Source organism: Micromys minutus, assembly GCF_963924665.1.
Source record: "Micromys minutus genome assembly, chromosome: 22".
Taxonomy (NCBI): domain Eukaryota; kingdom Metazoa; phylum Chordata; class Mammalia; order Rodentia; family Muridae; genus Micromys; species Micromys minutus.
In genome coordinates this window covers 43,205,439-43,233,184 of record NC_137957.1, presented here as the reverse complement: position 1 = coordinate 43,233,184, position 27,746 = coordinate 43,205,439, and the positions used below count along the sequence as shown (strand labels likewise).

General features: G+C 39.0%; 1 protein-coding gene across 1 annotated transcript; it reads left to right on the top strand.

Annotated features, from left to right (window-relative positions):
* Nucleotides 1-10,613: 10,613 nt before the first annotated feature.
* LOC308434651 (SWI/SNF-related matrix-associated actin-dependent regulator of chromatin subfamily E member 1-like) lies at nt 10,614-11,843 on the top strand (the record flags this gene model as incomplete). Its single annotated transcript, XM_080935017.1, is given in 3 exon segments — nt 10,614-11,297; nt 11,301-11,363; nt 11,367-11,843. Coding segments are annotated over 3 exon segments (1,224 nt in total).
* Nucleotides 11,844-27,746: the final 15,903 nt, after the last annotated feature.

The window sequence follows — 27,746 nt, the reverse complement described above, 5'->3', positions numbered from 1 at the left end:
TCACTCTCTGCCCCTTCCCTTGCACAAGCAGTCCTGGCTGCTCCAGTTTCCTCAGCATCCTTACCTGTTTCTTGGGCACAGATCCCTATCTGCCATGTCTCTAGCCAGGGCTTCCTCTCTGTTTTAGCTTCTCATTCATCCAATTTATCTTTTGTATATCTCAGACAATTGATAGGAAGCTTCAAAATAATGATAATGACACACCTGCTCTATTTTGGGTTGTTCTTGACTCTATAGGAGTCTAAAGCAGTGATGTTGCACAGTTTATGTACTTTCTCACTTAACCCCTTCCAGTGGGACCAAGCTCTTAGCTCATTTCCTCTTACCATTCTAGACATAGTGTAGGGTCAGCATTTTTATAGGGCCTTCCTTGGCTTCATAACCATGTATTTAAGTGAGTTATCCTTTTCTACCAACATTTATTATGTTGTTCTGTGACCTATGTGCATCTCTCTCTAGTAGCCTATGATTCCCTCAGCACAGTGTGTTGTCCATCTTTCTAACCCAGACATCTAATACATTCTTAGTACACACAGTCATTGTTTAAAGAATGTATAATCAATGGGTTCTGCAGGGAAGCTAGTTTTCTCTAGGTTATAACTACATACATAATCTAGCTATACTATAGAGTTATGAACACTAATGCACAAATTTTAGATTGTCAGTGTTGGATGCCAGGAGAGGCCTTTTCTAATCCTATTTAGATACACACAAGCATTTTGAGATTGAGAGATTCCTTGGCTCATTCATATTCCCTTAGCTGAACATTCTACTCACTATAAAGCAAATGTCTCAGAATTGTAATCCAAGAATCTCCCATACAACCCTGGGCACTACTGTTCTCTCTGGGTTATGAAGAATTACGGTGAATCAGATGGAATCTTTCTTCCCCCAGCTTCTCTAACCTGCAAACACAAGCAGAGGAGGTAAACTGCATGCCCTGCATCCATTTCTCCTTTCTCACTCATTTTCCATAAAATGACTTTGGAATCTTGGGGTTCCAAACATCATAATAGGCCTGGAAACTAAACACCATAACAAAGATGCTATTTAAAACCATTTTCCAAGGTTATACTCTGGGAGCTTAAGTGTATGTCTCTTCAGCTTGCACCAAACCTACATCAATCTGCTGTTCCCTACTCCATATGGTCTGGCAAGTAACTCCTCCCTTCTCCACAGCAGGGAGTCAACTTCACAGCACAAACAGTGAGTCACAATGACAAGGACCAAATGATGTAATCAGCCCATCACAACTCAGAGCTGGCAGAAATATTGGGATAAGGTGTGGAAATTTGACAGTTCATCTTCTCAGACCTGAGTCACCTTCCTCTGACCCAGTACAGAAGCAGTCAGCTTTTGGTTAGAGTCATTGATTTTCCTTTCACTTTGCTTATTGTCCACAGTGACATCTATGTCATAGAAGATAGAGCTGCAAAAAAAAAGAAAAGAAAAGAAAAAGAAAAGGAAAGAAAAGAAAAGAAAAGAAAAGAAATGAAATGATTCCAGGCTTTCTTATTGCTCACCACTTCCTTTCTACTTGTCATGTTCTAGCCATCTCAAAGTGGTCGGTGACATATTATTTAAAGTTCCTGTATGTGATGTCCATTTTCCCTTCATTGTGACAGTTTGTTCCAAGAAAACTCTCCTAAACCAGAAGATGACTAGAAATTAGTAAAATATAATAATAATTAAATGTACTCCAACTTTAAGGGGCCATAGGAAGATGTTGATAATGTCACAGCCAGGTGTAAAGCTGAATTCAAGGGACTGAAGGAAGAGTGGCAAAGTAGAGGAAAGTCAGCTCAATACTGTCCTCCTAGTCGTCTAAAACATTCAATGCATGTATGTGATTTTATCTGTGCTGATAGACATGATCAACTCTTATTTTATAAACCATGATTCTTTGGCTCAGAGACTGAAATGAGACTAGAGGAGGGTTCCTTTCCACATACACTTACCAATCCTATCTCTCAACACTGTGTCCCACCCAAATATGCAAATGTATCGTTTGCCTCTCCCCTCCCTGAAAAAACTTTTCTCCACAGTTCTGGCTGCTAATTAAGACTTCACATTCCAACTCCTCGTCTAAGTTTTCTCAATTAGTGTGGTTTGCAGGGTTGAACCTTAGCTAAACTCTCATGGACTCTGTTTTTTTCCCTGCTCGTGTGGTGTTGATTTGTTAAGTATCTATAGCTGTTTTCCAACTGTATTTTCTTTTCTTCTGATCAGTCTGCAAGCAGTCCGAGAGCAACATCTAAAATTTTCTAATTTAGATTTCTCTTAGGAAATTTAGAAAAAAACAACCCAGACAAAGTAGAATGAGGCAAAAGATCTGTAAAGCTAACACTGGGTTACTTTTGCGTTGACCAGCTGCTCCTAGGAGTGGAGGCCTACAGTGAAGTATAGCAACGAGACTCCATTGGAGAAAACCAATTTTTCCTTTGTCTATGAGTATAAACTGCACATAGATTCCTGGTTAGTGATGAGAACCAGTGTCTCCTTCCCTTTGTCAGCAGTGGACCCTGGCCTGGCTTGAATCTGTACAGGCTCTGTGAAGGCTGTCACAGGACCTATGAATTCATATGAGCATCAGTCCTGTTATAATAGAAGGTAATCCCAGCTCTTAGAATCTCTGCCTCTTCTTCCACATAGATACATGACCCCTGAGGGGAGGGGTTTGATAAGACATCACATTTAGGATTGAGTACCCCAAAGTCTCTCACTTTCTTTCCAGGTATGAGTACCCATGTTAGTTCCCTTCTTCTTCTTCTTCTTCTTCTTCTTCTTCTTCTTCTTCTTCTTCTTCTTCTTCTTCTTCTTCTTCTTCTTCTTCTTCTTCTTCTTCTTCTTCTTCTTCTTCTTCTTCTTCTTCTTCTTCTTCTTCTCCTTCTCCTTCTCCTTCTCCTTCTCCTCCTCCTCCTCCTCCTCCTCCTCCTCCTTCTCCTTCTCCTTCTCCTTCTCCTTCTCCTTCTCCTTCTCCTTCTCCTTCTTCTCCTTCTCCTTCTCCTTCTCCTTCTCCTTCTCCTTCTCCTTCTCCTTCTCCTTCTCCTTCTCCTTCTCCTTCTCCTTCTCCTTCTCCTTCTCCTTCTCCTTCTCCTTCTCCTTCTCCTTCTCCTTCTCCTTCTCCTTCTCCTTCTCCTTCTCCTTCTCCTTCTCCTTCTCCTTCTCCTTCTCCTTCTCCTTCTTCTTCCTTCTTCTTCTTCTTCTTCTTCTTCTTCTTCTTCTTCTTCTTCTTCTTCTTCTTCTTCTTCTTCTTCTTCTTCTTCTTCTTCTTCTTCTTCTTTTATTGGATAGTCTCTGTATTTACATTGATGTTACCCCTTTTTCTCCATTCCCACCCCCTTTCCTTCCCCTTCCCTTCCCCTTTCCTTCCCCTTGCTTTAATGAAGGTACTCCCTCTCTCAACCACCCTCCCCACCTCACCACCTTGGCATTCCCTACTATGGGAAAATGCACCTTCACTGGACCAAAGGCCTCTCTTCCCATTGATGCCAGACAATGCTATCCTCTGCTACATATGCAAGTGGAGCCATGGGTCTCTCCATATGTACTCATTGGTTGGTGTTTTAGTCCCTGGGGTCTCTGGAGGGTTTGGTTGGTTGATCATCCTGAGTGAGGTGACCCAGTCACAAAAGAACACACGTGGTATGCACTCACTGATAAGCATATACTAGCCCCAGAAAGCTCTAAATACCCAAGAAACAATTCACAAACCTTATGGAAGCTCAAAAAGAAGGAAGGCCAGAATGTGGATGCCTCAGTCCTTCTTAGAAGCGAGAACAAAACACTCATGGGAGGAAATACAGGGACAAATAGAGGAGCAGGGATTGAAGAAAAGATCATTCAGAGACTGCCTCACCTGGGGTCTACCCCATATGCAACCACCAAACCCAAGCACTATGCTGATGCTAAGAAGTGCTTGCTGATATGGATGCTCCCACAGAGGCTCTGCCAGAGTCATAAAGATACAGTTGAGGATGCTTACAGCTAACCATCAGACTGAACACAAGGACCCCAATGAAGGCACTAGAGAAAGGACTGAATGAGCTGAAAGGGTTTGCAACCCCATGGGAAGAGCAATAGTTCTCATCTTCTGTAGGAAAAAAAAAATATCTCTGAGGACACCTGGGTGAGGTCTGATTCCTGAGTATCGCAGAATGTAATGAGGAATCATCTTCTCTTTAAGAGTCTTCCATACTGATCACTGAACCAAACAAAATGGCTAGGCTAAGTGGACTAGCTGACACCACACACCGTCAGACTGCTATGGCTTCAATATTTCTTAAAAAGGAGAGAAATTAAGTTGTCTAGAAAGGCATCCAGAGGCAAATGGCACATGCTTTAGGTCTCCCCAAATCCATTAGATGGCCCTATTTTCAGAACACGGAGCTACAGAAAGTAGTATGGTTGGGGAGGAAGTCAGAAACACCCAAAGGCAAAGGAAGGAGAGAATAAACATGGAAAAACCACTGGCCCAGAACTCCCATGGCAGCTCTACCCCTTGGAAAGAAACCATCTATCCTACAGAACTGGGAATCTTCTTTGTCTTTCCGTGCCATGCTCTGTGAATAACTCCTTTAGATAAATGAAAAGAAAACGTTTAATAGACTTATTATATATATTCAATAAATTTCTAAGAAAAGATAGAAACTAGAAATGTTTCAAACTGAAATAATTAAAAAAAATAAGAATGTATGAAACCACTCTGTTCCCAAATGTAGGTACTCAGCATGATGATGGCAGCCTGAACCATACACTGCTGCATCCCCTGAGGAAGAAGCATCTAAATTCCCACCAGAATCCTAAGCTAGGGTCCTGCAGCCACATTCCTCTGTCTCAGTGCAGACCCAATCCAGACCAGGATGAAATTCAGAGTTGGTAGATAACCTAAACACAGAGTTCAGAAGATAACCTTTATATTTTCAAGGATCATTAAATTATTTTTATTATCAAAGAAACTTCTAAGAAAAAAAATGGGACCCAAAATTATACCTTTATCAAGCCACTAATCTTCTTTCTTAAGCAAGCAAAATTTAATTAGTTTATTGACTTTCTTTCTCCTTCAACCTGCCCCCATCTCCCAGCCACAGTCATCTCAATGAATAGTACCAAATAGGTTAGGCAGATCACAATCTAACAGTTGCTCAACTAATTGACATTTTTCTAATATTGTTCATATTCTTATTAATAGCTGCAAATATCATGAAGTCCTTGTGTTCACAGATAAACACTAGAGAAATCAGAAATGTTAAACACACAGGGTTGTGTCCACAACAAAAGAGATGTGTATCTGTTTTCTACCCAGAAAGCTGGTAATTGGTGTAGTTGATATCCTGCTGATCTGCTCTACCTGTAGGGCAGGCAGAAACACCTGAATCCCTCAGACTATTATGTTTATCCTAGACTCTTCCTCCCTAGGCCTCTATCTTGAGCATTGTTTCTAAATCAACAGAATGCATCTTTATGAAAGAAGCCATGGGTAGTTTAAAAAGAGTTGCAATATAAAGATGTCTTAAACTGTGTTGTGCATACAAGATTAAGAGAATCAACATCAGAAAACCCTCTTCCAAAGTGTACCATGCTTAAATACAGCTACTATAAACTGCCCAGTGTCAGACTCTAGAAGTTTGAGCCCACACTGGCTACTGGGCTGTGTTGAACAAGATTCCCTTCTTGCTTCATGTGGATCGTTCCACTGCTGACCATGCTCTCTATAGAGACTCCCCACAAATAACACCCATATTTAAAAGGGTTAATAGTTTGAGAATTGTAGGCCAATGTTTTTATTTTCCCCCTCTGTCCTTTTTTAAAACAATTATAACCTCGCAGAATCCCTTCTAAAACAAGAAAAAACTGGTAGAGAACCCGATGAAACATCAAAAGTCTATACCTTTGGGGGACTCTGAAAAGGTGAGGCAGAGAAAGTGTGATACACGAAGTAAAGCAAATGTCAAAGGCTGTAACCCATTAACTTTTGAGACCCTTTGTCACAACAGCATTACTCGCCCTACCTTGACTGGTATGGGAGGCCACACCAAACCCGGATAAGCAGAGTAATGCTCTCTCCTTTGTCACAAGGAGTCGCTGAGAGGTGACAAATTCTCCATCATTTCTCCCCCCCCCCCCCTACAGATCTGTCAGAGCGCTCAAGCCATCATGGGAAGTTATATGTACGTTTCTGTGTTTAGAACAAAGTGCATCTCATGTTATAGCGTGAGGTCAGGCCTCACCCCAGTCCAGGTAGAAGCAGACAGGAGCATCTGAGAGGAAAGGGAAGTGGTAGCGTTCAAACATGAAGGACAAATGTAGGTGTCAAAGTGGACCAAGTGACTCATCTCTAAAATAAATCACTTACTTAAAAATTTAGCAGTTCTTGCTGTGAGTGCTCTGGTGCTCTGTCAGGTAGACAGTCACTTCATTTCCTGGATGGCAGAAAAGGAGCGTAGAAAGTTCAGGGAACCTGTCCATTTTTACAAGGTGACAACTGAGAAGACAACAGGTCTAGTTCTAGACTCTGTGCTCTTACTCACAATGCAATTACTCAGAAGCTAACAAAATTTCATGTTTACTAGAGACTTCTGGAAATTTCTGAAAATCTCAGGGTCCAGAGGAACTTTTAGAGCCACATCCTACCTGCAGTCCACAGGGACATCATCCAACCTCCACCAACAAAGACCTCAATGTTTCTAAAGACAATTCAATGAACAGACATAATTATAAAAGGTTTCACAGCTCTGCTGAAACAAAATCTGTTGCTGTGTAATACCCATTCATTCATTCATTCATTCATTCATTCATTTTGGTTCTGTACTTTGGCGTGTGAGGTGTGACCTTAAACACTCATTCTCATACCTGTAATTTAAAGAAGATTTCTGTCCACGGTGATAATTCCCTTCTGTGTTGCTCTTGTTATTGCTGTTCTGATTCAACCGTCCCACATGTGTGAGAGTTTTAAGAATCAGCAGTCTCATCTCTGTGCCTTGAACACTCTAATTTGTCCGTGTCGTTTTTTTAAGGTAAGGAGTTTGGAATTAAATGACATATTAAAGCATAGTAAGACAGCAATGCTCTTGACTTTCTCCACTCTGAACTTCTTATAATATCATATGCAATAAAAAGTAAGTCTCTGGATGCACCATATCACATGACTATCTCATTCTGGCTTATTGTTACTTGCTAAACTGCATGTAAGATATACAATGTAGCTTCATGTTTGGAGCAAACATACGCACATTTTAAAGAGATGGCATAAAAATGAACATCTGTGAGCCTCCAGCTCAACTTCAGACACTTAACACCAGAAGAGTTTTAGAACTGTCCTTACACATCTGCCTTCACAGCAAACTCCTGTTCTTGCTGTGACCACTAGTTTGTAGTTTCTGTGTTTCCCATTACAATTTTGCCAACTAAGCACCTCCAGGCAGCAAAGTGTTTCATTTTATTTGTAAAACGATCTTATAAGTCTAGCCACACTGTGTATGTTCCGGTTTCATCAAGCAACGTCACTGAGATTTATTTATCCTTGTAAGCTCATTTCACATGTGAGCATTCGATACAGTCCTCACCACATGTAGGCCAGTCATAAGAGGGAGGTGTCAGTTAGTAGTGATCACAAGCAATAAAAAGAGTTGTTCACTCAAAACTTTCAAGTGGATGAATCCTATCATTCCATACTAAAAATAATCCACACAAAGAAAAGACCTATAGACACTATTATTTAACTAACAAAAAAAGCAAGACTGGTAAATAGCAGGGAACACATTAAAAATCCACTGTTCCCTATGCCTACTCATTTTTTAATAAATAAGAATATGCAGGATATTAAACACAAATGCAAAAGCATAAAGCTATTCATAGACACATCTTTCTGGCCATATCTTGATGGAACCTGCTGCTTGAGATACAGAAAGAACAAGTGTTGTCTGAGACAGGAAACTACAGTGGTGAGCCACTGCAAAGTCTTATTGGCTTGTATGTTAGAGGATGTCTATTGCGGGGCACACTACATGTCAGGTATCTTCCATCAGTTGAGCCTGTAAGATCTCTGCTCCGGCAATCTAGGATAATGAGAACTATGACTTACATCTACTCTATCTCTTTTTGTTTCATAAACTACATTCTGACCACATTTTCCCTTCTCTCTCCTCCTCCCAATCCCTTCCCCATCCACCCTTCCTCCATTTCCTTTTAGAAAAGGGCAGGCATCACAGGGATATCAACCAAACATGGCATATCAAGTTGTAATGAAACTAGGCAGCTCCCCTTGTAGTGAGGCTGGAGGAAGCAACCTACCATGAGTAAAAGGGTTCCAAAAGCAGGCAAAAGAGCCCCCTTCCATAGAAGTCCCACAAGAAGACCAAGCTACACAACCAAAACCTATATGCAGAGGGCCCAGGTCTGACCCCTGCAGGCTCCCAATTTTAAGTTCAGACTCTGTGAGCCCCTATGGGCCCAGGCTAGTTGATTCTATGGATTTTCTTGTGATGTTCTTGTCCCCTCTGCCTGCCACATTCTTGATCAATGGGGAAAATAAAAAGAGAGCTGGAGATGCTCACATGGGCTTTTCTAATCTATATTTCATAAGTAGCATCATATGCACCTTAAATATATACAGTTGGACTTATTTTAAATGAACAAAAGTGACATATCATTTCTATACAAAACTCACTGGTAATAATTAGATAAATGTAATTTTTTTACAGGATCCCAGTTAACCCCTAAGACAGTGAACTGTTGTAGTAAATTTGCCATTGTAATACATCACTGAAGACTGAGGAGAAAAGGCCAGATGGTCATAGGTATCCAGCACCCCAAGCTGTGAACTAAGTAAACCTTTATAAAACATACCCCAAGAAAATGTCCATATATGTAGTCTCCCATTGTACATTACTGCCAAGATGTGTTACATACCAAGGCTTGTAGGATGATGTCCTTATACAACAAGGCTGGTACAGCCTATCATTGGATGAGAAGGAATGGTAGGTAGGGAAAAGCCAAGGAAAGGAGAGGAGGAGGAGAAGGAGATGGAAAGAAAGAGGAATAGAGGAGAGGGAAGGAAAGGGGACTAGAGAGGAGGAGAGCCAGGATAATATAAACCCTTAAAACATGCGGCCCACTTTCTCCAATTAGACATCACTTAATAGTCAACTCAGCTTTGAACTTATAAGTTACAGCCTTCAAATTCAATCACTTCTCAATAGCTCCATCATCTGAAGGTCAATCCTTCAACACATGAGCCATTTGTGGGGTACCATTAACCTCAAAACTGTAATAGTAGGTTACATATCATTTAGTTTTGAAAAACTTTCTTGGGCTCATTGGTCTGGTAAGAGAGTTAGTTATAGGAAACAAGTAATGATGGAGCGGACCATTGTCATAGTTACTGTCTAAATTACCCAGAGAACTTTGAATTCTCATGAAAGGAATAATGATGCTCCTCCTGATCACTGGGGCATCCCCACTATCTATAACATCATTTGCATGATAAATAATGGTTTAAAACAATTAATACTTACCAAGAACTTGTTGAATGCCCACTACTATTTTTTGTGCTTTACTTATGTTAACTAGTTGTATATGATAGCAGTTCATCCAGTTTATATTTGACAGATGAGAAAATCAAAGCACAAGATACTTTCATGATTACCACCGATCATACACTTAAAGATCCAAGACCAAGATTTGAACACAGTCAGACTGGCTGAAGAATGTAATTTTTAACCACTATGCTACATTCTTAAGTGCATATAAGCATCCCACATCCAAAACTACTGTCTTAGATATTTGAGACACAAAAATAAAGGAGAAAGGAATAACATACAAACGTTAGTATAAACTACCAGTGGAGAATTAGATACACAGTGGTTTATTGTTTTAAGACACACAAACAGAAAAAACTAAAACAGACAGGATATCTATATTGGATTTGTTCAGAGCAATATTTTAGTACAAAATAAACCTCCTGAGCTCAGTTTGTCCATAGTTCAATTACACGGCGGCAGTTTGATATATATGTTGAAAATGTAAAAGCAAAACTTCTAAATAATTCTGGGTATTAGGACACTGTCTTTGCTAGGGTAACTATTGCTATGATGAAACGCCATGACCAGAGCAACTAGGGAGGCAAGAGATTTTTTGTTTTTGTTTTTGTTTTTTTTTTTTTTTTTCACCCACAATTCCATATCATCAAAAGCACTGAAAGCAAAAGCTTAAGCAGGGCAAGAACCCGGAGGACAAAGTTGATGCAGAAACCGTGAAGGGGTGCTACTTACTGACTTCTCAGCCTTCTTTCTTATAGAACCCAGAACCATCAGCCTAGGGATGGCCCCACCCACAATGGGCTGAGCTCTCCTTCATCAATCACTAACTAAGAACATGTCTTCTAGCTGGATCTTATGGAGCCATTTTCTCAATTGAAGTTCCTTTCTATCAGATAGCTCTAGCTTATATCAAACTGACATAAGACTAACCAGCCAAAGGCTGGTTCACTGGCAATAGCTTAAGAATGTACATACAGGGCGGGACAAAGGGAAGCGAAGCCGGAGCTGCGGGCGCCTTCTGGCCCGCGGTGTCTCAGATTCATTCTTAAGGAACTGAGAACTTAATCTTCCAAAATGTCAAAAAGACCATCTTATGCCCCACCTCCCACCCCAGCTCCTGAAACACAAATGCCCGGCACACCAGGGTTTGTGGGCTACAATCCATGCAGTCATCTCGCCTACAACAACTACAGGCTGGGAGGGAACCCGGGCACCAACAGCCGGGTCACAGCGTCCTCTGGCATTACAATTCCAAAGCCTCCAAAGCCACCAGATAAGCCGCTGATGCCCTACGTGAGGTACAGCAGAAAGGTCTGGGACCAAGTAAAGTCTTCCAACCCTGACCTGAAGCTGTGGGAGATTGGCAAGATCATTGGTGGCATGTGGCGAGATCTCACTGATGAAGAGAAGCAAGAGTATCTAAACGAATACAAAGCAGAAAAGATCGAGTACAACGAGTCTATGAAGGCCTATCACAATTCCCCTGCATACCTTGCCTACATTAATGCAAAAAGTAGTGCGGAAGCGGCATTAGAGGAGGAAAGTCGACAGAGACAGTCTCGCATGGAGAAAGGAGAGCCTTACATGAGCATTCAGCCTGCCAAGGATCCAGATGATTATGATGATGGCTTTTCAATGAAACATACAGCCACTGCCCGTTTCCAGAGAAACCACCGCCTCATCAGTGAGATCCTCAGTGAGAGTGTGGTACCTGATGTGCGGTGGGTTGTCACAACAGCTAGAATGCAGGTCCTTAAGTGACAGGTCCAGTCTTTAATGGTTCATCAGCGGAAACTAGAAGCTGAGCTTCTTCAGATAGAGGAATGACTCCAGGAAAAGAAGAGGAAGTTCCTGGAAAGCACAGACTCCTTTAACAATGAACTTGAAAGGGTGTGTGGTCTGAAGGTGGAAGTAGACATGGAGAAGATTGCCGCTGAGATCGCACAGGCGGAGGAACAGGCCCGCAGAAGGCAGGAGGAGAGGGAGGAGGAGGCCGCAGAGCAAGCTGAGGGCGGTCAGGGCAGCATCGCCCCCGAGGAAGAGCAAGTCTCGAACAAAGCTGAGGAGAAGGATGAGAACATCCCGATGGAGACAGAGGAGACACACCTTGAAGACACGGCAGAGAGCCAGCAGAATGGTGAAGAAGGCACGTCTACTCCTGAGGACAAGGAGAGTGGGCAGGAGGGGGTTGACAGCATGGAGGTGGAAGGGACAAGTGACAGTATCACCGGCTCAGAGAGCAACAGTGCCACAGTAGAGGAGCCACCCACAGACCCAGTGCCAGAGGACGAGAAAAAGGAGTAATATTGCCTTGTTTTATGTGACCTAAAACTTTTTTAAATGAAAAAAAAAAAGTGTTTAAAAAAAAAAAAAAGAATGTACATACAGGGCCTGTGCTTAAGAACTCAACAGGAGAGATATTATGACTGTCTGGAATGTTTAAATACAGGAGACCAAACTCAGACCCAAACCTAAAAGTATAAGTAAATGACATATAAATATATGAAATAACAAATTTATCAACTAACTGTGGCTTTCTGTTAATGACTTAGGTCTTTACATAAGAATATGTAACATTCTAGCTGGTTCCATCATATTACTGTCCAGTGTAGAGGCATGTTCTAACAAGTTCCATCAAATTGCTATCCAGCGTAGACACATGTTCTAATGAGTTTTACCACATTACTAATCAGTGTACACACACATTCTTGCTAGCTTCATCAAATTACCAGTCAATGTAGACATTGAAGACTAATTCTAACTAGTTCCATTATATTATTGTCCAGTGTAGACATTCAAACCTGTAGACTATTTTTTTAAAAAAACCCTCACATTAATCAACTAAAAGCAATGCTGCTGTTGGGGTAATTAATATGTCAGTCTTCTTTCTAACGTATATTCATACGTGTATGCTAGGCACTTCCATGGTATGAGTGTGGAAACACAAGGTCGATGTTTAGTGTATTCCCTGTCACATTCCACTTTATTCAGTGCGGTAAGGAGTTCTCAGTTGGATGTAGAATTTGATAACATTGTTTTTTTAGCTTGTCAACATAATCCAGGGATTCCTTGTCTCTGCCTTCCACATGATGGGATTGCAAGAGGGCTGTGATATCCTCCAACATTTATGTGGCTGGTAAGTAGTAAGACTAGACCCTGGCCCTTATGCAGCAAGCACTTTATCTACTGAGCCATACCCTCAACCCCAGTGTGTGTCTTTGAATCCAACATTATGGACTGTAATTATTTATTAACCATTCATGTTCTATTGATCAGGGGGATCCTCCCAGATAACCAGTGGCCACTTTCTGCTGATAGTCTAAAAATGTTTCTGGATTTTAAAAATTCCATTTATTTTTATAGAAGGTATAAAATAAATATAAAATAATACTGTTATTTACTTATGCTGATGTTGAAAATGTTAAAATAATAGCCTATAGAGCAATTCTATAATAAATGAAATGTGGCATGCTCAATTTTATTTGAAATTGGGAAGGAGAGATGATTTTATGATTATCAAATAGCAATACACTTATGATATAAAATTTTAGAAGACATATGTAAAAGCTTTTTCTCTGGAAAATATTTAAAGTTTACATTATGTTAAATTCTGGTCTTCCAAACATAGTAAAGCATCTCTAAGAGAGCACAAAAAGATTATAAAAACCTGAAGACCAGGATGTCTACTATGGGATAGTGTCTTCTGTATAAGAGAATTAAACTGTACCAACAAAATCTTAACAAAAGGGTACCCTAAACAAGACCTGCACAATGAAGGAAATCTCTCAAAGTCCCACCCCTAAATGAAGGGCTATGTACAATTAATGGCAGTTAAGATAGGGAGAATCAGTCTTCTCCAGGGACAAGCCTTCTGATGGATGATTCAATCCTAAATGACCAGAAGTAAGCACATTCACACACAAGAAACATACATGGACTCAGTTGGTTTTACACACACACACACACACACACACACACACACACACCAATTATAATAACTAGAGAAGAAAAAAGAGGTCATGAACTTGAGAGGAAGTTGAGAAATCACAAGAGAAAATGGAGGGTACAGAGAATAGGGTGAAAATTATGTACACAGATAAAGGCACTTGCCAAAATGACTAATGACCTAAGTTAATACTTGAGACCTACATGGATGAAGAGAACCAATTTCTACAGACCTCTGACCACAACACTCATTCCATGGCACATGCACCAACCCCAAACACATAATCTAGTAAGTAGATATAATTACATTTTAATTAACAAACAGTAAACATTTACTCCAATCATATTAGGGCAAGAACAATTTGAAACACATGAAAATATGGAATTAAGAATAATTTGAAAGAAGTGGTTAATAATGTGATGAAATATGTGTAGGTTGATGTCAAGGCAATAAACAATTGGACAATAGATAGTTGACAGGTAGAAAGGTTTGGAAAGGAAGAGGAGGAGAAGCAAGAGACTCGAGAGGAGGCAACATGGAAACAGACATTTATGTTTCTCTCAGCGCATCTCTATATGGATAAGGTTGTTATGATTATTTCTAAGGGCTTCTATGGTTCAATTTACCTTATCTAGATGGGCAGTTTATATTTTTGTCAACTGAATGTAAGCTTATTGCATAGAGGAATTGTGGATTGAGAGTTTAACATATAGATCTATTTGATAAATTATTGATTGTAGAGTCATGTTTTTACTGGGCGGTGGAAGACAGTGTGTGAAGGCAATGCACTGAAGCTGTCGTGGACCACCCGGGACAGAAGCAGCCAGGGTAGACAGAGTGAACTCCCTGGGAAGTGAACTTAGTGTATGTGTGGGAGGGGCTATCGGATTGTATGATAGTGTCTAGGTGCCCCACTCTGCCCTGGAGCGGCTACCTCAATGTGAGACCTTGGTAGCAACAGAACAAAACCCTTTAATATTTACTGATACAAAATGTTCTTATTGTGGGCATTATATAATAGAATTAAGATTTAATAAAGAACAATAGCAAGAACTCAGTGTCAGATATCAAACTGAAGTCATGCATATGAGTAGCATTGTATAGGCTGAGCAGACTATTGTGAGGAATATATATGTAAATACATTTACATATGTGCATGTGTTATCAATTAATGAGGATGGAGGCCATGGGTTTTGGAGAGAACCAGAAATGTATGGGAGAGTGTGGAGGGAGGAAGAGGAAGGGAGAAATGATGTAATTATATTATGAGCTTGAAAATAAAAGAAAAAAATAACAATAACAACAACTCATAATTCACATTTTATTGGAAAAGGATAATATTATCTTGAGTCTAATATGCCCCAACTATTTTGCTAAGTGCTTCTTCAGACACACTTTATTCATAAATATAAAGTTTCCGTCTCTCCTACAAAATGTCTGTAACTTCTTAAATAAAAAGTTTACATGCATTCACTAAGTTATCCCATGATAGCTACAATGGGTATAAACATGATATTTTCTTTTTTTTAAACAACTTTATTTTACAAAACAAAGATAAATGTACAGATTTTAAGCATTTTTTGCTTAAAATTATGCATTTTTGTCAGTACTTTTTTTCAAATTTTAACATAATTTTTACATAAAACTATATGAATATACTTTTTAGTCAGTACTTGATTTTTTTCAAGGTTTGATAGTATGCCTTGAAAACTTAATAGTTACAATGAGCATAAAGTACATGTAAAACAAAGTGTAACATGGAAATAGTTAAAGTTTTCTTGTTTTGTAAATATTTTTTTTGTTTTGTTTTGTTTTCTTTATTTCTTGGACTTCATACAGTCTGTGAGTTGTTTCTGGGGGAGTGCAAGCCTCTGGGGTTAGCATCCCACTATCAGTGACTGCATATTATGTCTGTTCATTTGTGACTGGGTTATCTCACTCAGGATGATATTCTCTAGATGAAGCCATTTTCTTAAGAATTTGGTTAAGTCATTGTTTCTGGTGGCTGAGTAGTATTCCATTGTGTATATGTACCACAATTTTTGTATCCATTCATCTTCTGAAGGGCATCTGGGTTCCTTCCAGCTTCTGGCTATTATAGAGCCGCTATGAACATTGTGGTGCTTATATCTTTGTTGTATATTAAAGTGTCTCTGGGGTATATGCCCAGAAGTGGAATAGCTGGGTCTTCAGGTAGTACTATATCCAATTTTCTGAGGTATCGCCAGACTGATTTCCAGAGTGGTTATATTAGCTTGCAACCCCACCAACAGTGGAGAAGTGTTCCTCTTTCTCCGCAGCCTCGCCAGCATCTGCTGTCATCTGAGTTTTGGATCTTGGCCAATCTGACTGGTGTGAGGTGGAATCTCAGGGTTGTTTTGATTTGCATTTCCCTCATGGCTAAGGATGTCTAGCACTTCCTCAGATGTTTCTCGGCCATTCGGTGTTCCTCAACTGAAAACGTTTTGTTTAGCTCTGTACCCCATTTTTTTAATAGGGTTATTTGATTCTCCAGTGTCTAGCTTTTTGAGTTCCTTGTATACCTTGGATATTAGGCCTCTATCTGATGTGGTGTTGGTAAAGATCTTTTTTCATTCTGTTGGTTGCCGTTTTGTTTTCTTGACAATGTTCTTAGCCTTACAGAAATTTTGCAATCTCATTAAGTCCCATTTGTTAATCTTTGACCTTAGAGCTTGAGCCATTGGTGTTTTGTTCAGAAAATTTTCTCCTGTGCCTATGTGTTCTAAGATTTTCCCTACTTTCTCATCTAATAGTTTCAGTGTATCTGGTTTAATGTGGAGATCTTTGATCCACTTACACTTGAGCTTTGTACAAGGAGATAAGAAAGGGTCTATTTTCATTCTTTTGCATGTTGAGTGCCAGTTGGACAAGCACCATTTGTTGAATAGGCTGTCCTTTTTTCATTGAATGTTTACTGCTCCTTTGTCAAAAATCAGGTGACCATATACATGAGGGCTCATTTCTGGATCTTCTATTTTATTCCAATGATCCACATGCCTATTTCTGTATCAGTACCATGCAGCTTTCAGCACAATTGCCTTGTAATATAGCTTAAGGTCAGGGATAGTGATTCCCACAGATGTTTTTTTTTTTTGTTGTTGAGGATGGATTTTGCTATTCTAGGTCTTTTGTTATTCCATATGAAATTGCACATTGATCTTTCCAATTCCATGAAGAACTGGGTTGGAATTTTGATGGGGATTGCATTGAATCTGTAGATTGCTCTTGGTAGCATGGCCATTTTTAAGATGTTGATTTTTCAAATCCATGAGCATGGGAGATCTTTCCATTTTAGTGAGATCCTCCTCAATTTCTTTCTTTAGAGGTTTGAAGTTCTTGTCATACAGGTCCTTCACTTGCTTAGTTAGAGTCACACCAAGGTATTTCATAGTTTTTGTGACGATTGGGAAGGGTACCTTTTCCCGAATTTCTTTCTCCACATGTTTGTCCTTTGAGTATAGGAAGGCTACTGATTTGTTTGAGTTAATTTTGTATCCAGCCACTTTGCTGAACTTGTTTATCAGCTGTAGGAGTTCTCTGGTGGAATTTTTGGGGTCACTCAAATACACTATCATGTCATGGGCAAAGAGTGATGTTTTTATCTCTTCCTTTTCGATTTGTATCCCCTTGATCTCCTTTTGCTGTCTAATTGCTCCAGCCAGGACTTCCAGTACTATGTTGAATAGGTAGGGGGAGAGTGGGCAGCCTTGTCGAGTCCCTGATTTTAGTGGGATTGCTTCAAGTTTCCCACCATTAAGTTTGATGTGGGCTGTTGGTTTGCTGTATATTACTTTTATTATGTTTAAGTATGGACCTTGGATTCCTTTTCTTTCCAGGACTTTTAACATGAAGGGGTGTTGGATTTTGTCAAATGCTTTCTCAGCATCTAGTGAGATGACCATGTGATTTTGATCTTTGAGTTTGTTTATATGGTGGATTACGTTGATGGATTTCCTTATGTTAAACTATCCCTGCATCCCAGGGATGAAGCCTACTTGGTCATGATGAATGATCGTTTTGATGTGTTCTTGGATTCGGTTTGCAAGGATTTTGTTGAGTATTTTTGCATCAATGTTCATAAGTGAGATTGGTCTGAAGTTCTCTTTCCTTGTAGGGTCTTTGTGTGGTTTAGGTACTAGGGTTATTGTAGCCTCAAAAAATGAGTTGGGTAATATTCCATCTGATTCTATCTTTTGGAATACTTTGGAGAGTATTGGTGTTATATCCCCAATAAATGTCTGATAAAATTCTGCACTGAACCCGTCTGGACCTGGGCTTTTTTTGGTTGGGAGGCTTTTGATGACTTCTTCTATTTCTTTAGGTGTTATAGGGCTATTTAGATGGTTTACTTGGTTTTGGTTTAACTTGGGAATTTGTATCTGTCTAAGAATTTGTCCATTTCCTCCAGATTTTCAATTTTGTGGAGTATAAGTTTTTGTAGTAGGATCTGATGATTTCTTGAATTTCCTCAGTTTCAGTTGTTATGTCACCACTTGATTTTCTGATTTTGTTAATTTGGATACTCTCTCTTTGCCCTCTAGTTAGTCTGGCTAGGGGTTTATCAATCTTGTTGATTTTCTCAAAGAACCAACTCTTGGTTTTGTTGATTTTTTCAATGGTTCTTTTTGTTTCTATTTGGTCTATTTCTGCCCTAATTTTGAATATTTCTTACCGTATACCCTTTTTGGGTATATCTGCTTCCTTTTGTGCTAGGGCTTTTAGCTGTCCTGTCAGGTTGCTGATGTAGGCTTTCTCCAGTTTCTTTTTGGAAGCACTTAGGGCTATGAGTTTTCCTCTCAATGCTGCTTTCATTGCATCACATAGGTTAGGGTATGTTGTATTTTCCTTTTCGTTGAATTCTAGAAAATACTTAATTTCTTTCTTTATTTCTTGTTTGACCCTGCTATAGTTTACCAGAGCGTTGTTTAGTTTCCAAGTGTATGTGGGCTTTTTGTTGTCTTTGTTGTTCTTAAAGACCAGCCATAGACCATGGTGATCTGAGAGGATACATGGGAGTATTTCAATCTTCATATATCGATGGAGGCTCGTTCTGTGTCCAATTATGTGGTCAATTTTCGAGAAGGTGCCATGGGGTGGTGAGAAGATGTTGTATTATTTTACTTTGGGATAGTATGTTCTGTATATATCTATTAATTCTAGCTGGTTCAAAGTCTCTGCTAGTTTTGCAGTGTCCTTGTTCAGTTTCTGTTTCCATGATCTGTCCATTGGTGAGAGTGGGATGTTAAAGTCTCCCACTATTATTGTGTGGGGTAAGATGTATTTTTTGAGCTTTAGTAGGGTTTCTTTTATGAATGTGGGTGATTTTTTATTTGGAGCATATATGTTAAGGATTGAGAGTTTGTCCTGACAGATTTTTCTGGTAATGAGGAAAAAGTGTCCTTCCTTATCTTTTTTGATTACTTTTGGTTGGAAATTTACTTTATTCGATATTAGAATAGCCACTCCAGCTTGCTTCTTGGAGCTGCTTGCTTGGAAGATTTTTTCCCACCCTTTTACTGTGAGATAGTGTCTGTCTCTGTCTCTGAGATGAGTTTCCTGTATGCAGCAAAAGGCTGGATTTAGTTTATGTATCCAGTCTGACAGTCTATGTCTCTTTATTGGGGAGTTGAGTCCATTTATGTTAATAGATATCAAGGAATAGTTGTTTCTGTTTCCTGCCATTATTACTTTTTTGTGTTGAGTTGTGTCTGTGTTTTTTTCTTCTTTTAGTTTTCTTGTTTAGGAGTTTTCTTGTTTTTACTAGGCTGTATTTTCCCTCATTGTATTTGGTTTTCCGCCTATAATTCGTTGTAGTGCTGGGTTTGTGGTCATATATTTTGTGAATTTTGATTTGTCTTGAAATATCTTCGTCTCTCCATCGATGGTGATGGATAGTTTTGCTGGGTATAGCAGCTTGGGCTGGCACATGTGCTCTCTTAATGAGTGCATGATGTCTGTCCAGGCTCTTCTAGCTTTCATAGTCTCTGTTGAGAAATCGGGTGTGAGTCTGATTGGCCTGCCTTTATATGTTACCTGACCTTTTCCCTTACTGCTTTTAGTATTCTTTCTTTACTTTGGGCACTTGATGTTTTTACTATTATGTGTCGGGAGGTATTTCTTTTCTGGTCCAACCTATTTGGAGTTCTGAAGGCTTCTTTTATGCTCGTGGTCATCTTATTCTTGAGGGTAGGCAAGTTTTCTTCTATGATTTTGTTGAAGATATTTACTGTGCCTCTTAGTTGATGCTCTTCTTCCTCTTCTATTCCTTTTATCCTTAGGTTCGGTCTTCTCATTGTGTCTTGGATTTCCTGGACTTTTTGGGTTAGGAGCATTTTGTTTTTTGCATCTTCTCTGGCTGTTTTGTCTATGTTTGCAATGTTGTCTTCTGCCCCCGAGATTCTCTCTTCGATCTCTTGTAATCTATTGGAAATGCTTGCTTCTGTGACTCCTGATTTCTTTTTTTGGTGTTCTGACTCTAGGGTTATCTCTTTTAGCATTTTCTTTATTGTGTCAATTTCTGTTTTAATTTCCCTCTTCCATTCCTTTACTTCTTTGGTTCTGTTTTCCTCGAGTTCTTTGAGTGTTTTTCTTGTTTCCTCTTTAAAAGATTCTGAATCTTTTTGCTTTTCCTCCTTTTCTTGTTTAAGTATCTCTATTAGCATCTTGAGGTATGATTTCAGGTCTTTGTCTTCTTTTTCTGGAGTGTTTGGAATTCCGATGTTTGCTGTTATGGGAGAGCTGGCTTCTGGTGTTGCTAGATTGTCTTGGTTTCCTTGGGATATACTCTTTCGCTTTCCTCTTGCCATTTTGTTTTCAGTGATATGTTCTTGCCTTTCTCTTGTATCTGGTCTGTGTCCCTGGATCTCCACTCTTCCATGTGTCAGATGGGCGGAGCCCTGTTCTATGCCTCAGAGTCTTCGGGTGGGAACAGAAGTTCCAACGTTCTGCTCCTGGTCGCTAGCTCAGGCAGGGCAGGGCAGGGCAAGGCAGGGGGTAGACTTTCCGTGTGCACTCCACAGAGATCTCTCTGCTCCCCGGCATCCCAGGTCTCCCACTCACCAGTTGTTCAGCCTTTACGAGCTGCCATTCCGGGTTGCAGATGGGCCGGGTTCCGGTCTGCGTCCTGAAGTCGCTGCCAGGTGGAAACAGAACTTCTAATTTTCTGTTCTTGGTCGCTGGATCAGGCATGGCAGGGCAGGGCAATGCAGGGGGTGCACTTTCCATGTGCACTCTGCAGAGATCTCTCTTCTCCCCGGCATCCCAGGTCTCCCACTCACCAGTTGTTCAGCCTTTACAAGCTGCCGTTCTGGGTAGCAGATGGGCCGGGCTCCCGATATTTTCTAAATACATTAGCTCTAGGAAAATCAAGATGAATTTTTAACATTTAAAATTATAGCAAAGATAAAAAGTCTTCCTAGCAAAGGAAATAGTTGCTGAAAAAAGAAAACAACACAGTCAAGACTAAGAAATAGAAAAAAAAATGTCGAATGTTGCTTGCTGTCTATGGGTGCTAAACCTGAATGAGCTATTTATTCATTAGCATGCTTAGCTGAAAAAGAAGTAATTTTGAGTAGTTACTGTAAAAGGTCAGATGGAAAACAGATTTCCTCTGTGTCACTAGGTTAACAAAATATGATGCTTGCTGGCTCTACACAAAGAAGGCAACTAAGAGAATAGTTGACCCCCTAGCTCATCAGCAACATTAGGAGGTTTTCCTTGGAAAAGAAATGGAGAACCCATTTACGCTATTTTTATGACTTTCCAGACATTTCTGCTTTTGTGCAGTATGGCGCTTAGCTCCTGGTGGGCACTTTTGATGTGTAGTTACTGGCATAGCTGAGTTATGGTTTAGGATTTCAGGAATCCTGTTGGTTTCTGGGTCTCAGAGCAAGCTAAAAGGACAGACTTAGTCACAGAAATGTTACTGTGAGTAGCAGACTCTTTATGCATGCCTATTTTTCAATATATATCCAAGGGAATATAGTATATAAGAATAAATGATGGACACACACACACACACACACACACACACATACATTTGGGCCTTCTCAAGGACAGAAACTGTGTTGAAATTCTTTATAGTGTGAGACAACTAAATGTAAACATATTTTTTTATTGACTGAAAATTCATAGCATTTTAAATGAACTCATTTTTGTAAAGTGACTAGGATGTCACTTAGGTATATTGTCTCAAGTTTTCTCATTTATTCCCGCTTTACATCTTTAATTAGTAAGAAGTAATTGATATTCAGGAGACATCTTATGATCCATGTTCTTAAATTTTCCTTAGAAATGCCTTCATCTTAGCCATTCTGACTGGTGTGAGGTGGAATCTTAGGGTTGTCTTGCTTTGCATTTCCCTGATGACTAAGAACTTTGAGCATTTCTTTAGATGCTTCTCTGCCATTTGATATTCCTCAGTTGAAATTTTTTGTTTAGCTCTGTACCCCATTTTAATAGGGTTATTTGTGTTTCTGGAGTCTAACTTGAGTTCTTTGGATATTAGCTCTCTATCAGATGTAGGATTGGTAAAGATATTTTCCCAATCTATTGGCTGCTGTTTTGTAATATTGACAGTGTCCTTTACCTTACAGAAGCTTTGCAATTTTATGAGGTCTCATTTGTTGATTCTTGATATTTAAGCATAAACCATCGCTGTTCTGTTCAGAAATTTTTTCCCTGTGCCCATGTGTTTGAGACTCTTCCTCACTATCTTTTCTATTCAATTCAGGATATCTGGTTTTATGTGGAGGTCCTTGATCCACATGGACTTAAGCGTTGTACAAGGAGGTAAGAATGGGTCAATTTGCATTCTTCTATATGCTCATTGCCAGTTGGACCAGCACCATTTATTGAAAATGCTGTCTTTTTTTCTACTGGATAGTTTTAGCACTTTAGTCAAAGGTCAAGTGGTTATAAGTGTGAGGGTTCATTTCCTGGTCTTCAATTCTATTCCATTGATCCATCTGCCTGTCTCTGTACCAGTACCATAGATGGAGAGACCAAGATATTCCAGGACAAAACTAAATCTGACCACAAACCCAGCACTACAGCAAATTATAGGTGGAAAACCCAAAACAAGGAGGGAAACTACATCCTATTAAAAACAAGAAAATACCTGAGCAAGAAAACCAAAAGAAGAAAGACACATAGGCACAATTATACCTCTCAAAGCAAAAATAGCAGGAAACAGCAACCACTATTCCTTAATATCTGTTAACATAAATGGACTAAATTCCCCAATAAAAAGACATAGGGTATCAGACTGGATACATAAACAGAATCCAGCATTTTGCTGCATACAGGAAACTCATCTCAGAGACAAAGACAGACAATATCTCAGAGTAAAACGCTGGGGAAAGACCTTCCAAGCAATGACCCCAAGAAGCAAGCTGAAGTGGCCATTCTAATATTGAATAAAGTATATTTCCAACCAAAAGTAATCCAAAAAGATAAGGAATGACACATTTTACTCATTACAAAGAAAATTTGTCAGGAGGAACTCTCAATCCTTAACATATGTGCTCCAAATACAAGAGCACACATATTCATAAAAGTAACCCTACTAAAGCTCAAAAAATACATTGTATCCCACACAATAATAGTAGGAGACCTCAATACCCCACTCTCACCAATGGACAGATCATGAAAGCAGAAACTGAACAAGGACACAGTAAAACTAGTAGAGGTTATGAACCAATTGAAATTAATAGACATCTACAGAACATTTCCTCCTAAAACAAAAGCATACACCTTCTTCTCAGCAACTCACGGCACCTTTTCAAAAATTGACCATATAATTGGTCACAAAACAAGCCTCAATAGATATAAGAAGATTGAACTACTCCCATGCATCCTATCAGATCACCATGGCCTAAGCCTGGTCTTTAATAACAACAAAGACAACAAAAAGCCCATATACACATGGAAACTAAACAATGATCTATTAAACGGTACCATGGTCAAAGAAGAAAGAAAGAAAGAAAGAAAGAAAGAAAGAAAGAAAGAAAGAAAGAAAGAAAGAAAGGATTCTCTAGAAGTTAATGAAAATGAAAACACAACATACCCAAACCTATGGGATGCAATGAAACCAGCACTGAGAGGAAAACTCGTAGCTCTGAGTGATTCCAAAAAAAAAAAAAAAAAAAAAAAACAAAAACAAAAAACTGGAGAGAGCATACACTATCAACTTGACAGTACAGCTGAAAGCTCAACAACAAAAAGAAGATACAAAACTGAGGAAATTCAAGAAATCATCATATCCTACTACAAAAGCCTATACTCAACAAAGGTGGAAAATCTGGAGGAAATGCATGAATCCCTAGACAGATACCAGATACTAAAGTTAAACTAGGACCGGGTAAACCATCTAAATAATCCCATAAAACCTAAAGAAAAAAATGAAGTCATCAAAAGCCTCCCAACCAAAAAAAGCCCAGGTCCAGGCAGGTTCAGTGCAGAATTTTATCAAACATTTATTGATGACCTAATACCAATACTGTCCAAACTATTCCACAAAATAGAGTCAGATGTAACATTACCTAACTCATTTTTCAAGGCAACAATAACCCTCATTCCTAAACCACACTAAGACCCTACAAGGAGAGAGAACTTCAGACCATTCTCATTTATGAACATTGATGCAAAAATACTCAACAAAATCCTTGCAAACCGAATCCAAGAACACATCAAAATGATCATTCCCCATGATCAAGTAGGTTTCATCCTTGGGATGCAGGGATAGTTTAATATACAAAATCCATCAATGTGATCTACCATAAAAACAAACTCAAAGAAAAAAAACCACATGGTCATCTCACTAGATTCTGAGAAAGCATTTGACAAAATTCAACACCCCTTCGTGTTAAAAGTCTTGGAAAGAACATAAATCCAAGGACCATACCTAAACATAATAAAAGCAATATACAGCAAACCAATAGGCAACATAAAACTTAACAGTGCGAAACTTGAAGCAATCTCACTAAAATCAGGGACTCGACAAGGCTGCCCACTCTCCCCCTACCTATTCAACATAGTACTGAAAGTCCTGACTAGAGCAATTAGACAGCAAAAAAAAAAAAAAAAAAAAAAAAAAAAAAAAATCAAAGCGATACAAATTGGAAAGGAAGAAGTCAAACATAAAAACATCACTGTTTGCAGATGACATGACAGTCTACTTAAGTGACCCCAAAAATTCCACCAGAGAACTTCTACAGCTGATAAACAAGTTCAGCAAAGTGGCTGGATATAAAATTAACTCAAACAAATCAGTAGCCTTCCTGTACTCAAAGGACAAACATGGGGAGAAAGAAATTATGGAAAAGATACCCTTCACAATAGTCACAAACAATATAAAATACCTTAGTGTGACTCTAACTAAGAAAGTGAAGGACCTGTATGACAAGAACTTCAAAACTCTAAAGAAGGAAATCCAGGAAGATCTCAGAAAATGGAAAGATCTCCCATGCTCATGGATTGAAAGGATCAACATTGTAAAAATGGCCATCTTACCAAAAGCAGTCTACAGATTCAATGCAATCTCCATCAAAATTTAAACCCAATTCCTCATAGAGTGGGAAAGAGTAATATGCAATTTCATTTTGGAATAACAAAAGACTTGGAATAGCAAAATCCATCATCAACAACAAGAAAACATCTGTGGAAATCACCATCCCTGAACTTAACCTATATTACAAGGCAATTGTGCTAAAAATTGCATGGTACTGGTACAGAAATAGACACGTGGATCAATGGAATAGAATAGAAGATCCAGAAATGAGGCCTCACATATATGATCACTTGATTTTTGACAAAGGGGCCGTAAACATTCAATGGAGAAAGGACAGCCTCTTCCACAAATGGTGTTGGTATAACTGACACTCAGCAAGCAAAAGAATGAAAATAGACCCTTTCTTATCTCCTTGTACAAAGGTCAAGTGCAAGTGGATCAAAGATCTCCACATTAAACTAGGTACACTGAAACTAATAGAAAAGAAAGTAGGGAAAACCTTAGAACACATAGGCACAGGAAAAATTTTCCTGAACAGAACACCAATGGCTCAAGCTCTAATGTCAAATATTGGCAAATGGGACTTAATGAGATTGCAAAGTTTCTCTAAGGCTAAGGACACTGTCAAGAAAACAAAACAGCAACCAACTGATTGTGAAAATATCCTTACCAACCCCATGTCTGATAGAGGCCTAATATCCAAGGTATACAAAGAACTCAAGAAGTTAGACACCAGAGAATCAAACAACCCTATTAAAAAATGGGGTACAGAGCTAAATGAAAAGTTCTTAATTGAGGAATATCGAATGTCTGAGAAGCATCTAATGAAGTGCCATTTAGGGAAATGTAAATCAAAACAACCCTGAGATTCTACCTCACACCAGTCAGAATGGATAAGATCAAACATTCAGATGACAACAGATGCTGGTGAGGATGTGGAGAAAGAGGAACACTTCTCCATTATTGGTGGGGTTGTAAACTCTTACAAGCACTCTGGAAATCAGTCTGGTGATTCCTTAGAAAATTGGACATTGTACTACCTGAAGATCCAGCAATTCCACTTCTGGGCATATACCCCAGAGACTCTCCCACATACAGCAAAGATACATGCACAATTATGTTCGTAGCAGCCCTATTTATAATATCCAGAAGCTGGAAAGAACCCAGATGTCCTTCAGTAGATAAATGGATAAAAACAGTTGTGGTACAGTTACACAATGGAGCACTACTCGGCTATCAGAAACAATGACTTTATGAAATTCCTCAGAAAATGGATGCATCTATAGAATATCATCCTGAGTGAGGTAACTCAGTCACAAAAGAACAGGCAAAATATGTAGTCACTGATAATGGGATACTAACCTCAGAAATCTCTGAACACCCCAGAAAAAACTCACATACTATATAAAGTACAAGAAAAACAAAGACCGGAAAAAAAATGAAAATGAAAAACCATTATGCTTAATTTTTACACACCAAGTAAACTTTGACTATTTCCAGGTTAAATCTTGTTTTATATGTACTTTATGCTCATTGTAATTAGTAAGATTTTTTTAAAATAATTTTATTTTACAAAACAAAGATAAATGTAAAGATTTTAAACATTTTTTTGCTTAAAATTATACATTTTTTGTCAGTACTTTTTTTCAGATTTTAACATAATTTTTATATAAAACTATATGAATATATTTTTTAGTCAGTACTTGATTTTTTTCAAGGTTTGGTTGTATGCCTTGAAAACTTAATAGTGACAATGAGCTAAAGTACATGTAAAACAAAATGTAACATGGAAATAGTAAACGTTTTCTTGTTTTGTAAATATTTTTTTGTTTTGTTTTGTTTTCTTTATTTCATGGACTTCATACAGTCTGTGAGTTGTTTCTGGGGGAGTGCAAGCCTCTGGGGTTAGCATCCCACTATCAGTGACTGCATATTATGTCTGTTCTTTTGTGACTGGGTTATCTCACTCAGGATGATATTCTCTAGATGCAGCCATTTTCTTAAGAATTTGGTTAAGTCATTGTTTCTGGTGGCTGAGTAGTATTCCATTGTGTATATGTACCAAAATTTTTGTAGCCATTCATCTTCTGAAAGACATCTGGAATCCTTCCAGCTTCTGGCTATTATAAATAGAGCCGCTATGAACATTGTGGTGCATATATCTTTGTTGTATATTAAAGTGTCTCTGGGGTATATGCCCAGAAGTGGAATAGCTGGGTCTTCAGGTAGTACTATATCCAATTTTCTGAGGTATCACCAGACAGATTTCCAGAGTGGTTGTATTAGCTTGCAACCCCACCAACAGTGGAGAAGTGTTCCTCTTTCTCCGCAGCCTCGCCAGCATCTGCTGTCATCTGAGTTTTGGATCTTGGCCAATCTGACTGGTGTGAGGTGGAATCTCAGGGTTGTTTTGATTTGCATTTCCCTGATGGCTAAGGATGTCTAGCACTTCCTCAGATGTTTCTCGGCCATTCGGTGTTCCTCAACTGAAAACGTTTTGTTTAGCTCTGTACCCCATTTTTAATAGGGTTATTTGATTCTCTAGTGTCTAGCTTTTTGAGTTACTTGTACAACTTGGATATTAGGCCTCTATCTGATGTGGTGTTGGTAAAGATCTTTTCCCATTCTGTTCGTTGCCGTTTTGTTTTCTTGACAATGTCCTTAGCCTTACAGAAACTTTGCAATCTCATTAAGTTCCATTTGTTAATCTTTGACCTTAGAGCTTGAGCCA